Consider the following 14,756-nt stretch of genomic DNA (forward strand, 5'->3'; position numbering starts at 1 on the left):
GCATGTGGCAAGGACTCCAGACCATTACAGACTACAGGACCACCAAAGCCTCCCCCGCATCCTCTGATGTCTCCTTCCTCAACAAGCTCAACAACGCTCGTTTGCTCGTTTTGAACCCCACAATAACAACCAAAGCAGACATGATGCCAGACCACCAAACTCTGACTCTCTCCCCCACCAATGTAGGAGCGGTGCTGAGCAGGATGTTCTGGGGAGCTTGCAGGAGTGCTCACAGACATATTCAATCTGTCCTTGGCCCACGCTGTGGTACCGGCCTGCTTCAAATCCACCTCCATCGTCCCGATACCCAAAAACTCCAACCCATCTTGCCTCAATGATTACCGCCCAGTAGCACTCACCCCCATCATCACTAAGTGCTTAGAGCAGCTGGTCCTAGCACACTTCAAATTCATTTACCTGTTACTACCACACACCAAATCCGGTCGTTGGTACTTGCTGGCTTGTGTAGCCACTAGGTAACAAAAGCTCAACACTGGAGCACTTCTGTTGTGTTTTGTACGTGTTTTGAGTTTTTATGTGCTTAAGAGTTCGTACGTGTTTGTACGTCCTTTGTCTGTAGGGGCCACCGTAAATATACTTTTATTTATGATAGCTGCACAAGGTGTAAGATGACATGAATAGGAAAGTGCAGTAAACACATGTGCTGTGCATACATTGCAGACTTCTCCATTTAAGAGCATTTCTGTTTTAGAGTCATATCTCAGAGGGGTTTGATGTTTCTAGACTGCTCTCAGTCTGCCACAGCGGATGCCTTTCTGCAGCAACTCAGCATCCTTCCTGTCCTCTTCTTCCGCTTCTTCATCTTTAACCCTTTGAGGCTACTGTCAGAGCAGATGGACTTCCTCAGACTCCTGATGTGTTTTTCCTGCTCCTGAATCTTTGACTCCAAGTGGGACTGGATTGCTGTGCCCAGAGATTCCAAGTCCACAGAGGCGCCATACACCTCCCATGTCATCCCTTGCTCATCCCATGCTACGTCCTGTGGCTTTTCTGTCTCCTCCTTATCCCCATTTTCTTCCACCACCTTCTGCACCATCTTTGTCTCCTCCTGCTCCCCATATTTCCACATGCTATCAGTGCTAACATCTCTGTCTTGGTTTTGTCCTAGTTGTTGCCCCGACATGAGAGAAGGGCTTTTCTGAAAGCTGTATGTACGCAAACAGGCAGGCAGGGAGTTTGCCTTGTTTGTCACAGCTGACGGAAGTAATGACTGGCTACGCAACTCAATGTCAATCTTGCAGATATGCTGGACAGGTTTCTGAGTAGCTGGGATACAGCAAAGGGATGGAACTGTTGGCAAAATCAAACTACCTGACTTACAGCTAGGTGAGCCAATGAGAGAGGAGGTGATACCTCCCTGGTAGAAGCTGGGACTGGTGGATGCTGACCGTTCCACAACCTCCACCTCCACTTGGACAGCAACTTCTCTTTGCCCTCCTGCCAATGGATAAAGGCTCTCCCTTGGGTTAGTCATGGTCGCCATATCTCTGACCTTCTTGTGGTTTGCTGTAATGGTGGAAACAGGATAAAAAGAACTACCCTGATCCAGTCTCTGTCTCCCCCTCTCTTGTTTTTTTTTCTCTGTGATTTTTCTCTCCACACTCTCTGTCCTCGATGAAGAGGTGTTGCTACCAGCAATTGTGGCATTTGGCTCTCCCAGGTGGCCAGTTTTACTCAGCAGACCCTCTGGTATTCTCGCAGCACCTCCTGTTGACCGTGCTGCATTGTCAGTCACAGCCTCCTGGGATTCTGATGTTCCTCCTACAGCTGCTGCTTTTCTCTCAGGCACTTTTAAATGCTTTTCTTTGACGTCAGCACCCATTTTTGCTTGTGTCTTAGTGATAGAGTCAAAAGTGAGACCCCGAGTCAGAAAGGTATTATGAGATACACTGCTGGGATTTGTTTCCACAGTTACACACTCTGCAAGTTCATTTATGGTTCCTCCCATTGTAGTCAAGGGAGTGGTGGTTCTGGTTTTGGGGCTGGAAGTAGCCAGTGGGCCTGAAATCGCAGAAACACCTGAAAGTAAGAAATAAATATTAGCTCATATATATGTGAATTGCATAAAAAGCATAAATTATTATTATTATTATTATTATTATTATTATTATTATTATTATGCCCAATTTTTTCTTATATATTTTTCCAATAACCACTTGGATATTTAAAAGACCTGGGCATCAGTTCCCTCATCTGCAAATGGTTACTGGACTTCCTGACCAACCGCCCCCAACATGTCCGGCTGGATAACCACTGCTCATCTACAATCACAATGAACACCGGTGTACCACAAGGCTGTGTGATGAGCCCTTTCCTCTACTCCCTCTTCACCCACAACTGCAGACCTGCTGATGGTTCCAACACCATCATTAAGTTTGCAGATGACACCACGGTGATTGGCCTCATCAGTGACAACGATGAGGCCGCCTACAGGGAGGAGGTGGATCGTTTGGCTGAGTGGTGCGACACAAACAACCTGCTGCTTAACACCGAGAAGACCAAGGAGCTCATCGTGGACTACAGGAGGAATGCTGGCCCACATCCACCCATCCACATTAAGGGGACGGCTGTGGAGCGTGTGAGCAGCTTCAAGTTCCTGGGAGTCCACATCTCCGAGGATCTCACCTGGACGACCAACTGCTCCAAGCTGGTCAAGAAGGCTCACCAGCGCCTCTTCTTCTTGAGGACTCTGAGGAAGAACCACCTGTCCTCTAGTGATGTTTCGGTCACGAACGAAATGGCTCTTAGAGCCGGACGTGAACGACGCGAGCCGACTCCTTATCGCAAGCCGTGGGGTTTTTTTTCTTTCTCTCTCCCTCTCTCTCGTACTTTTTTTTTCACTTCACTCCGCACGCGAGCCTTGTGTTTTGCGCTGGGAAGGGGGGTAGTTACACTCGCAGTAGCACAGGAACAGAGCGGGAGGGAGAGACAGAGAAAGAGAGCCAGGGACAACAACGTCACATTATAAAGGTATAGTATAGTAATCATCCACAACTATTTTCAGTTGCATATGATAAAGGATTCAGAAAGTTTATTCATGCAGGTCCATATGACAGAATATATGCATCTTTTTGTTTTCATATTTTAATTTATATTTAATTGTGTTGTGCTTTGCAGTGTTTTGTGTTGTTTCACTTTAAATTTGTTTAAAAGGAAAAAGCTGAAAATTTAAATGGTTAAAAGTTTAAATGTATATAGTTGGTTTTTGTATTATGATTTATTTATTGCATTTTATGTGGAGTGCATAAATAAAAGTATATTTACGGTGGCCCCTACAGACAAAGGACGTACAAACACGTACGAACTCTTAAGCACATAAAAACTCAAAACACGTACAAAACACAACAGAAGTGCTCCAGTGTTGAGCTTTTGTTACCTAGTGGCTACACAAGCCAGCAAGTACCAACGACCGGATTTGGTGTGTGGTAGTAACAGGTAAATGAATTTTTTTTTTTTTTTAAATAATTTGAATATATATGAGTGCTTGTGTATAAATACACAAACAAAACACATATGCTTTCAATTGTGTAATTTAACTGATCTAGGTAGCTCTGTTTTAGAGGTTCAGTTAACGCTAGAAAGGTGTTTTGGAATTTGTACGTGCTTTGTCTCTAGGGGCCATATATGTTTATATATAAACATATATAAATAAAACCACTTTTTTTTACATTAGTAATTCCTTTTGTGCATCATTTTATATTATTCTTAATAGTAAATTAATTAAATCAACAAAACAACCTGAAGAGCTGGTTCGGATCCGAAAGAGCCGGCTCTCTAAAAATGGTAAATGGTAAATGGCCTGCATTTGTATAGCGCTTTTCTAGTCCCTAAGGACCCCAAAGCGCTTCACACTACATTCAGTCCTTCACCCATTCACACACACATTCACACACTGGCGATGGCAAGCTACATTGTAGCCACAGCTGCCCTGGGGCGCACTGACAGAGGCGAGGCTGCCGGACACTGGCGCCACCGGGCCCTCTGACCACCACCAGTAGGCAAACACGGGGTTAGTATCTTGCCCAAGGATATTTGGCATGCAGCCAGGAGGCAGCCTGGGATCGAACCACCGACTTTCTGATTAGTGGCTGACCTGCTCTGCCACCTGAGCTACAGCCACCCGAAAAAGAGAATCCCATCACTACTGTCCTCAGACATCCTGGTGAACTTCTATCACTGCACCATCGAGAGCATCCTGACCAACTGTATAACAGTCTGGTACGGGAACTGCTCTGCCTCGGACCAGAAGGCGTGGCAGAGGGTCGTGAAAACTGCCCAGCGCATCGCCGGAGCACCACTTCCTGCCATAAAGGACATCTACAGGAAGCGGTGTCTGAAAAGGGCTGGGAAAATCATCAAAGACCCCAGTCACCCATCAGGGTGACTGGGCAGGGCAGGAGGGTGAAGAGTCACATGGACTCTTCACCCTCCTGCCCACTGGGAGGCGCTACAGGAGCTAAGACGACCAGGTACCGGAACAGCTTCTTCCCCACAGCTGTCAGACTCCTGAACGCTGCCTCCTGACATCTGACCCACGTTGACCCACGTTAACACACACACACACACACACACACACACACACACACACACACACACACACACACACACACACACACACAATGGACAACTGTACCCTCAGACACACAATAATAACATGGACTGAACCACCACTCACAACCACTAGCACTTTATATAGCCTCTGTAGAAATTATCCACATATCTCACTTATCTTAACTGCACTACTGTATAGCTCTGTGTAAATAATCATTCTGTAGAATACGATAATTTTTAATTCTACAACTGTTTATAACTTGCATAGTTCCCATTTCTGTATAGCTGTATATCTCATATTTCTGTATAGTTTTTCTTTTTCATATTTATATCCTGTTCATAGCTTGTACTCACTACAGCCTGTACATACTTATAGAATATTCATAACATACTTCATACCGTGTACATATTACATACCATAATAGACCCATTTCTGTAATATACTCACATATCTATATTATTGCTAATATTTATATTGTAATATATCTATATCATGGCTAAAGCACTTCTGGATGGATGCAAACTTTTGTTGCCCTGTACCTGTGACATACGCAATGACAATAAAGTTGAATTCTATTCTATTCTATAATTATTAATGCTCAGAAGATTAATGAACACCACATTTTTTAATGGTTTGACTAATGTAGTGAGATAATTATATTATTTATAATAATAATTTTTATTCTCAATAATACTAAAAAAATATAAACGAGGTCTTAAGAAACCTGTGAAACAGTGGTGATTTATAATTAATATGAATTTTTTAACCTTTCAGAACCAAAACCTGTTATTTAATATTATTAGTAACTGCTCGATATAATATTTAGAAATAAATCATAAATAGCATAATAGCATGATGTTTATGATATTATGTCTGTATTCCTGAAATTTTTGTAGATTTCTGAGGATACTTTAACAAACCATGTCTGCTCAGTGTTTCCTACGTACCAGCTGAATAAATCATGGTGGAGACACTCTTGTTAAGATGAGGGTGACTTTAATGTTTCTGAATAATTCAAAGAAGCAATCCAGTGCTCTGTCAACAACATTACTCCATCGCAGGAGGAGGAGTTATGAAAGAGGCGGATGGAAATGTAACAGAAGAAAAAAGGGATGAGAAAGATTTGGCTCCCAAAGGGACAACATCCCTGAGATGCCAGAACAGAAAAGGAAAAGAGAATTAACATGAAATACAACAAAATATTATTTTAATAACGGAGACTAAACAAGCACATGCTGTTTCGCCCCCTATCAGTACAGACCAGCTACTGCAATAAAAAAGGACTGTCAAAAGTGCAGCGACCTGGAAAAAGAGGAAGGAAAGGCAAGGAAGAGAAGAAAAGAGAGAAAAAGACAAATAAAAAGAAATTAAATGAAATGAAATGAAAGTAACAAAAGAAAAAGAAAGCAGGAACGTAAAATTATAAATAAAACAAAAAACAAGTATAAAAGGATCAGAAGGCAAAATGAAAATAAAAAACAGAACAAGAAAGCACAAATACAGAGAAATAAAATAAAATAAAAAGGTAAAATGAGAGGAAAGGAAAGCACATCCAGAAAAGAAAAGAAAAAAGAAAATAACGGCAAAAGAAAGGTAAAGGATGACGTGAAAGCAAAAAAAGAGGACATAACCAAAATTATAACCATAGAAGGCAAATGAGAAAAGAGAAACAAGGGGAAAAGAAAGTGCATGTAATCAGAAAGGAAAGGAAAGGAAAGGAAAGGAAAGGAAAGGGGGAAGCCCGGATTATTTAAAACGGAAAGGAGTAAGGAAAAGATACAACAATCTGCCGGAAACAATTTAGTGGCTCACTCGAGGCAGTCTGGGATCCCGGCTGCCTGAGTGCTTTGTCAAAAAGAAAGTGGATGAAATATTTAGCAGCAGCAGAGCTGCTGTCCTCTCTGCTCCACATCAATAACCACTGGCTGTTTGAATATGAAACACTGGAAGAAGCACACAAAATGGAGCACCACTGACTCCTGCTCTTACTGCTGTTTAATGAAACTGTAATAAATTTTTAAACCTGTACTGATATTGTTGGAAAAGTAGCAGTGGGAGTGGTAAAAGTCATAGCAAAACGGTAGAAGTACGAGGTGAGAGTGAGCAGCAGTAAGAATTACATGTAGCAATGTTAGTGTACATGCAAGTGATTTTAGTAGCTAATATAATGTTACCTTTCACCTCCAGGAGTTTCCTACTGTTTTTAATCATTATGCTAAGCTGGTCAGCTTTCAGCTTTGTAAATGATGATCGAATGACAGATTCGCGTTTAGTTGAGGTATCCATTAACTGTGCATTTACTCTCCATTTTGGTCTTGCTCCAGGTACAAGATCCCTATTTTTAACACTCACAAAAAGCAAGACCCTTACTTGATATACATTTAATCATTGGGTGCTTCAAGGTTAGCTCCTTGTGTATCTCTGGAGCTCTTCTAGCTCTGATGAAGTTTCAACATTTGTCCTTGGAGAGTGGTCAGAGTAGGACTTCTGTAGAACAATCTAAATACAGTAGCTGTTGTCAAAGTGATTCAGAGGTGCACAAGAAGATGACTGTGATGGGAAGAACAGAAGATCTGATCGGGTTATTCTGAGTGATAGCTGCACAAGGTGTAAGATGACATGAATAGGAAAGTGTAGTAAACACATGTGCTGTGCATACATTGCAGACTTCTCCATTTAAGAGCATTTCTGTTTTAGAGTCATATCTCAGAGGGGTTTGATGTTTCTAGACTGCTCTCAGTCTGCCACAGCGGATGCCTTTCTGCAGCAACTCAGCATCCTTCCTGTCCTCTTCTTCCGCTTCTTCATCTTTAACCCTTTGAGGCTACTGTCAGAGCAGATGGACTTCCTCAGACTCCTGATGTGTTTTTCCTGCTCCTGAATCTTTGACTCCAAGTGGGACTGGATTGCTGTGCCCAGAGATTCCAAGTCCACAGAGGCGCCATACACCTCCCATGTCATCCCTTGCTCATCCCATGCTACGTCCTGTGGCTTTTCTGTCTCCTCCTTATCCCCATTTTCTTCCACCACCTTCTGCACCATCTTTGTCTCCTCCTGCTCCCCATATTTCCACATGCTATCAGTGCTAACATCTCTGTCTTGGTTTTGTCCTAGTTGTTGCCCCGACATGAGAGAAGGGCTTTTCTGAAAGCTGTATGTACGCAAACAGGCAGGCAGGGAGTTTGCCTTGTTTGTCACAGCTGACGGAAGTAATGACTGGCTACGCAACTCAATGTCAATCTTGCAGATATGCTGGACAGGTTTCTGAGTAGCTGGGATACAGCAAAGGGATGGAACTGTTGGCAAAATCAAACTACCTGACTTACAGCTAGGTGAGCCAATGAGAGAGGAGGTGATACCTCCCTGGTAGAAGCTGGGACTGGTGGATGCTGACCGTTCCACAACCTCCACCTCCACTTGGACAGCAACTTCTCTTTGCCCTCCTGCCAATGGATAAAGGCTCTCCCTTGGGTTAGTCATGGTCGCCATATCTCTGACCTTCTTGTGGTTTGCTGTAATGGTGGAAACAGGATAAAAAGAACTACCCTGATCCAGTCTCTGTCTCCCCCTCTCTTGTTTTTTTTTCTCTGTGATTTTTCTCTCCACACTCTCTGTCCTCGATGAAGAGGTGTTGCTACCAGCAATTGTGGCATTTGGCTCTCCCAGGTGGCCAGTTTTACTCAGCAGACCCTCTGGTATTCTCGCAGCACCTCCTGTTGACCGTGCTGCATTGTCAGTCACAGCCCCCTGGGATTCTGATGTTCCTCCTACAGCTGCTGCTTTTCTCTCAGGCACTTTTAAATGCTTTTCTTTGACGTCAGCACCCATTTTTGCTTGTGTCTTAGTGATAGAGTCAAAAGTGAGACCCCGAGTCAGAAAGGTATTATGAGATACACTGCTGGGATTTGTTTCCACAGTTACACACGCTGCAAGTTCATTTATGGTTCCTCCCATTGTAGTCAAGGGAGTGGTGGTTCTGGTTTTGGGGCTGGAAGTAGCCAGTGGGCCTGAAATCGCAGAAACACCTGAAAGTAAGAAATAAATATTAGCTCATATATATGTGAATTGCATAAAAAGCATAAATTATTATTATTATTATTATTATTATTATTATTATTATTATTATTATTATTATGCCCAATTTTTTCTTATATATTTTTCCAATAACCACTTGGATATTTAAAAGTAAATTCATCTCAGTGCTGATTTTGTGACCTTTCAGCATTATTGTTGTAATTGTAGTTTTGGGATGTGACTTAACCCTTTAACCCTTTAAGACCTACCATAGAACCAAGTCCGCCAGAGCTTGTAATATATTTTTACATGCTGTGGAGCCATTTTTTGGAGCATTTCAAGTTGCTATACATCAATAAAACCATTATAGCCCAAATTTTAATAATATGTCTGCATTAAGTGCATAGTAATTACATAAATTGCAAAAAAGTGCAATAAACTACAAAAAAATTGAAAATCTTTTTTGTTTTTTTACATATATTTCTAGTTAGAGAAATTTAAGAGGCTTATCCCTCAAAACTGTAAATACAAAAAAGTTGCACAAACTAGTTTCCCACCAAAGGAAATTTATTTTAAGTGTCTTCATAGTTTTATTTTTGAGATACACCAATTTTCATATACTGCAGGAAAAACGAAAAAATATATTATAGTGCAAATTTGCAAAATAACAGCATATGCATCAAAATAAAAATATTTCCAGCAGTGTAATATGAGTCCTCAGCATCCCAGCAATGACACAGAAAGTCATAAAGTCAAACATAACTTTTAAAAACACAAGTATAGGCTCATAAGGCCACAATGGTAAAAAACTACATTTCCGCAAAATGACGTCACTTCCGGTTTCGGGCAGGTCATGCGGTCATGTGATAGTTCACGCTGATGGACGTAGGAAGTGTTACAAACAGCTGATCGGATCGGCAAAGCGTGTTTCTGGAGTATTATGTTTTTGTTGCTGCAAGTGCTTTTTATGCAGTTTTTGCAAAGCTATATGTGGAAGGAAACCGTGACCGAGGACAAGCTGATGGCATAAGATGTAAGTACAACTCCTCCGGTTTCATATGCAAAAAAAATTATTGCGCTAGCTTACGTGGTTGCAGTGCTACTGGGATTTAAAAATAGTTACGCAAAACGGAGCGTGTCCGCTTACATCTTATACCATCAGCTTGTCCTAGGTCACGGTTTCCTTCCACATATAGCTTTGCAAAAAACTGCATAAAAAGCGCTTGCAGCAACAAAAACATAATATTCCAGAAACATGCCTTGCTGATCCGATCAGCTGTTTGTAACACTTCCTACGTTGGAATAGACGTCAGCGCGAACTATCGCATGTCCGCCATTACCTGCCCGAGACCGGAAGTGACGTCATTTTCGCGGAAATGTAGTTTGTTTGTTTTTTACCATCAGGGCCTCATGAGCCTATACTGGTCTTTTTAAAAGTTATCTTTGACTTTATGACTTTCTGTGTCGTTTCTGGGATTTTTCCTGCAGTATATAAAAATTGGTGTATTTCAAAAATAAAACTATGAAGACACTCTAAATAAATTTTCTGTGGTGGGAAACTATTTTGTGCTGCTTTTTTGTATTTACAGTTTTGAGGGATAAGCCCCTTAAATTTCTGTAACTAGAAATATATGTTAAAAAAACAAAAACGATTTTCAAATTTTCTGTAGTTTATTGCGCTTTTTTGCAATTTATGTAATTGCTATGCACTTAATGCAGACACATTATTAAAATTTGGGCTATCATGGTTGCACTGATGTATAGCAACTTGAAATTCTCCCAAAAATGGCTCCACAGCATGTAAAAATATAATATAAGTTCTGGCGGACTTGGTTCTATGGTAGGTCTTAAAGGGTTAATTGTTTCTTCTCTTTTTCTTTTGCTTTGATCATTACACTGAAATGAAACATTGCTGTCAAATATAAACTAATATAACTAAAAACAAAAGAAACTTCCCAATGAAAAACCTTCTACAATGCATACATATGTTGTTGTTTTTTTACAGAAAAAAGATGCTTGATGCTTGGTTAATTGTCCATTGTTTTGGATTTTTGTCAGGTTTTTCCTTAGTACCACTTGTTTTAATAAAAACAATAATGGATTTTTGTTATTACAATCATGAATACCCAAATCTTGATTACTGTATTAAAAGCTACCTGACATGAAAGTTTTTATAGAATACCACACTAGAGTATTGGAGGTGGAGGTTGTACCACATTGAACCCTGACTGAAGCTTATTTTGTCAAACTGATTTTTACATTACAAACTGATGATCATAAGATGTCGGCTTTGCAAAATGTCTACATAAAATTAAATTGTGGCAGTAGTTACCTGGAGCAGAGCCAGGGCTTATCTGGGCATCTCTGTGTGGTCCAACAGGATTTGAATCAAGAGTTTTCCCAGCACAAGATCCGGGTCTCCTACTTGCTGAGCCTGGTCTTGGAGACAGTGTCAAGGAAGAGGGCAAATCCCTCAAAGCTAGTTGTGAAGTAGAGTGAACTGGTCCAGACTTGGAAATGTTTGATCCAGCTTTAGGGTCCGTACCTTGTTTGGTACTGGATGCTGAAGTCTTGAGGTTGTCATCTTTGGACCCAGACAGACTGGTTCTAATGGATGATGGGGAAACAGATCTGACAAGGTCTATTTTAGAGCTAGAGTTTGTTAAAGTAGACATAGAAGTTGACCGTGTTGGCTCAGCTTTATAATTGGAAGAGGCATCAGAACTAGAAGCAGTCCCACATTTAGCAGTTGGGCTAGTTTGAAGATTGATTTTTGAATTTGGCAGAGATTTGGGATCTTGGTCATCTTTTGACCTTGCCATGCTGGTTCTAGAGGCCCCAGCTGTCTTAGACTCTTGAGTAGTTTTGTTTGGTTTAATATCTGACATATTTCTAGAGTCAATGCTATCTCTGGAGCTCATCCCTGACTTAAAGTTGGGAGTGGCTTTGGACGTGAAGTCATTTTTAAGATCTAAACTATCCCTAGAGTCTGAACTTGTTTTGGAAGCCGAACCACTTTTGGAATCTAAACTGTTTCTTGACCCAATCTGTGCTTTAGAATTGTGACTGGCTTTGGAATCCGTGCCAGTTTTAGAAACCAGACTGTCCTTGGACACTGTGGTTCCCTTAGAGTTTGAAATGAATTTAGAACTGGTTTTGCATCCAAAACCAGCACTTGAATCTTTACTCTCAAGGTTCTCCTTTGGTTTCGTTGTATTACTGTTTATAGGTCCGGTGGCTGTTCTCTGTGTGAATGGCTTGGGACTTACAGACGTCAATAGGGTGCTCTTGTTACTCGGAAGTGCTGATTCTCCCCTCTGACTTGGTGATTTTGTAGCTGTAGAGGATGTTTCAGAACTATGAGTTCTTGAGTCATGCCCAGTTTTTGGATTTGACTTGCTGGTTATGCTCGCTGGATTTTGGTTGACTTCCACTATTGGTATTTGATTTGCCAGTTTTGAGATGATAGCCTTTGCCTCTGCTTTCTGGTTAGGAATTTGGGGGCTTGCAGGTAGGTGTAAAGTTTGTGGCGAAGGTGTCTTGATCACTTTCCCCCCATCCTCTTTTTGGTTTGACTGCATACTTAGACTGACTGTTATTTTATTTGTAGTCTTTGTGGTTAGTCCACCTGTCAGAGATTTTGTAGTGTTCAGGCTCTGTATTTTTATTCTTTCAGTACTTTTGGGGATGCTAGCCATTGTTGTTTGCTCCATCTGCTGTGGTTTTAGACTTGTGTGCATCTTGGTGCTAAGTCCTGGGGCATGTTTGATATTTGCTGATTTCAGCAGTTGCTCATCTCTGCATCTAACCGTTGGCTTAGCTGTTGGTGAACGAGACAAAGCTGGGATTTTGCTTTTTTGCTGTGATGGGTCATCTCTCTCTCCTGGTGATGTCACAGTGGGTGTAAGGATGCTTGCTGACATACTTACTGCTACTTTCACCCCAGGTTTTTCACCTCCTTTGGTCACATTATCCTTTTTCTGTCCCCCATGCAGCTTTGAGGACTCGATGAATGCGCGGGGATTGCTTGGTGAGGTAATATTGAGGTTAAGGTTAAAGTTAGGTTCCAGTTCAAGTTTTGTATTAGCATCTATGTTGCAGAGATTGTCTTCAAGCCCATCCTCCCTTGTAACTGGACCTTCTGATTGGATGATATCTCTCTGTCGTTTTAAAATATTTTTTGAGGTTTCCATGATAATAATGATGATGATGGTTACTGTGTATCCAGTAGAAAAAAGGACCAATTTCTATGATATTTTTCAGTTGATACTGAGAACCTGACGAGACAGATGGATAAAGAGATGATTAAAAACAATAAGCCAAGCAGAGGCTATAGATGATGCATGTTTGATTGAAAGATAGCGGTCTCACTAGGCAAAAGTATTCAAAAGTTATTGACATAATATTATGAAAAAGTGACACACAACAAGAAAAAATGCCCCCTCACACATAGGAGTAAAGACTTAAGATTGGTAGTTCAGCCCTGTCTGGCAGCTATTTTCTGCCAAACACATGAATTCTCACGAGACCCAGTTTCACTCACGTTTGCATTTTCCCTACTGTGCTTGATACAGGCATCCATAGTCATGACTAGATTTTAAAAAGGAAATACAAGCGACCTGCTGTTTCAAAAAAAGTTCTGTACATATAATGAAACTAACTGAGACAAAACTGAAAGGAGTCACATATTTATAACATTACAATTACACTTAAGTTGACATTTTACAGCCTGGTTATAAATAGAACTACTAATGTATTACAAAAATATCAGGCAAGTCTTGATATAAATAGAAATATAATTAAAAGAGCAAGCAATAATTTAAGCATTTTAAAGTCACTCACGGGTATTACAGAAAGCTGTCACTGGAATATTACTGCAGGCTTGTAATATATTTCCTTCATACCTGTTTAGGATCCACATACATCACTGTTGGTTGACAAAGGCATGGTAAATGTTCGACGGTCCACCGCTGCAGACTCCCAAAGTGGAGAAAAAGTCTTCATCTGGTTCCCCGCTTCTTTCTCCTCAATGCTCTACCAGAGGAGGCACCAATGAATAAATTACAAGAGGAGGGAGCGAGGAAGTAGAGAGGAGAACGCAGGGGCTGAGAAAAAAAAGAAAAACATTATCACACTCCCCTTATCCCATTTTTCTTCTGTCATGGATTTGTCTTCAGATGTACTCCACCATTTGATTCTATGGTTAAGACCTCCTCCTCAATTTGTAATCCCCTCTTCTTTTATTTTAGGTTTTCCTTGTCTGTTTTTCCTGTCAACCACCCAATATTTTGAGCGCAATCTATGCCATGAAAACGTAATGCGGTGTTAAAGGCAAAAAAAGGAAGTCTAAGCCTGTACTTGTCATGGTCCTGGGTCTGTGACCCAGGTTTTTGAGTTTTGGGAATGTTTAGGAGTTTTCTTGTTTGTTACCCTTATGTTATAGTTTTGTATTTTGTATCACTGTCATTAAGGTTTTTGTGATGATATTAAGGTCAGGTATGGGTTTCAGGCTTTTATAGTTTCTTATAGTTGTCATGTTGCTATGCTCAGTATTTGCATTTTCTGTTCTTAGTCTTGTTATCTAGTCTTTAGGTGTCTGGCTCTCTGTATATAAGATAAGATAAGATAAGATAAGATAAGATAAGATAAGGTTCAAGGTTCAAGGTTCTTTATTTGTCACATGCATAGTTATACAAGTATAACACACAGTGAAATGTAGCCTGACACGCTCCTCGACATGTGCAAAAAAAAATTGGGGGGGTGTAGAGGAAAAACATATATATATATATTGGGTGAATGTGCAGTAGTAGCAGATAAGATAAGATAAGATAAGATAAGATAAGATAAGATAAGATAAGATACACATATGTATACATATACATACATATATACCTGCACATGTCCATACACATGGAAGGTCCATTATGCATGAAGTGGTGACCGTGGATGTTCACAGTGTCCAGTGACTTATGACATCGTGATTGAGGAGTTATAGAGTCTAACTGCTGTTGGGATGAACGATCTGCGAAAGCGCTCCTTCCTGCAGCGAGGGTGTTTCAGTCTCTGACTAAAAGAGCTGCTCAGCCCACTCACATACTCATGCAGTGGGTGATGTGGGTTGTTCATGATGGATGTCAGCTTTACTAACATCCTCCTCTCACCAACCACC

The 14,756-nt window shown here is 40.9% G+C and overlaps 2 protein-coding genes and 1 long non-coding RNA gene across 3 annotated transcripts in view; 1 reads left to right on the forward strand and 2 right to left on the reverse strand.

Moving 5' to 3' along the window:
- Positions 1–14,756, forward strand: part of LOC146635600 (uncharacterized) — a 342,244-nt gene that overhangs the window by 266,454 nt on the left and 61,034 nt on the right. The window lies entirely within an intron of this gene.
- gprin3a (GPRIN family member 3a) lies at positions 752–1,843 on the reverse strand. The gene has a single exon (XM_085349862.1). It carries the CDS (start codon positions 1,841–1,843, stop codon positions 752–754), a length of 1,092 nt encoding a protein of 363 aa, XP_085205988.1.
- Positions 7,310–12,780, reverse strand: LOC146635613 (uncharacterized). Its single transcript, XM_085350599.1, has 2 exons — positions 10,920–12,780; positions 7,310–8,598 (listed from the first exon to the last, which is right to left on the reverse strand). Exons 1-2 carry the CDS (start codon positions 12,778–12,780, stop codon positions 7,310–7,312), a joined length of 3,150 nt encoding a protein of 1,049 aa, XP_085206725.1.

Source organism: Diplotaxodon limnothrissa, linkage group LG3 (assembly GCF_057381915.1).
Source record: "Diplotaxodon limnothrissa isolate DT_005_m linkage group LG3, D_limnothrissa_male_GT1.1, whole genome shotgun sequence".
NCBI classification, from domain to species: Eukaryota; Metazoa; Chordata; class Actinopteri; order Cichliformes; family Cichlidae; genus Diplotaxodon; species Diplotaxodon limnothrissa.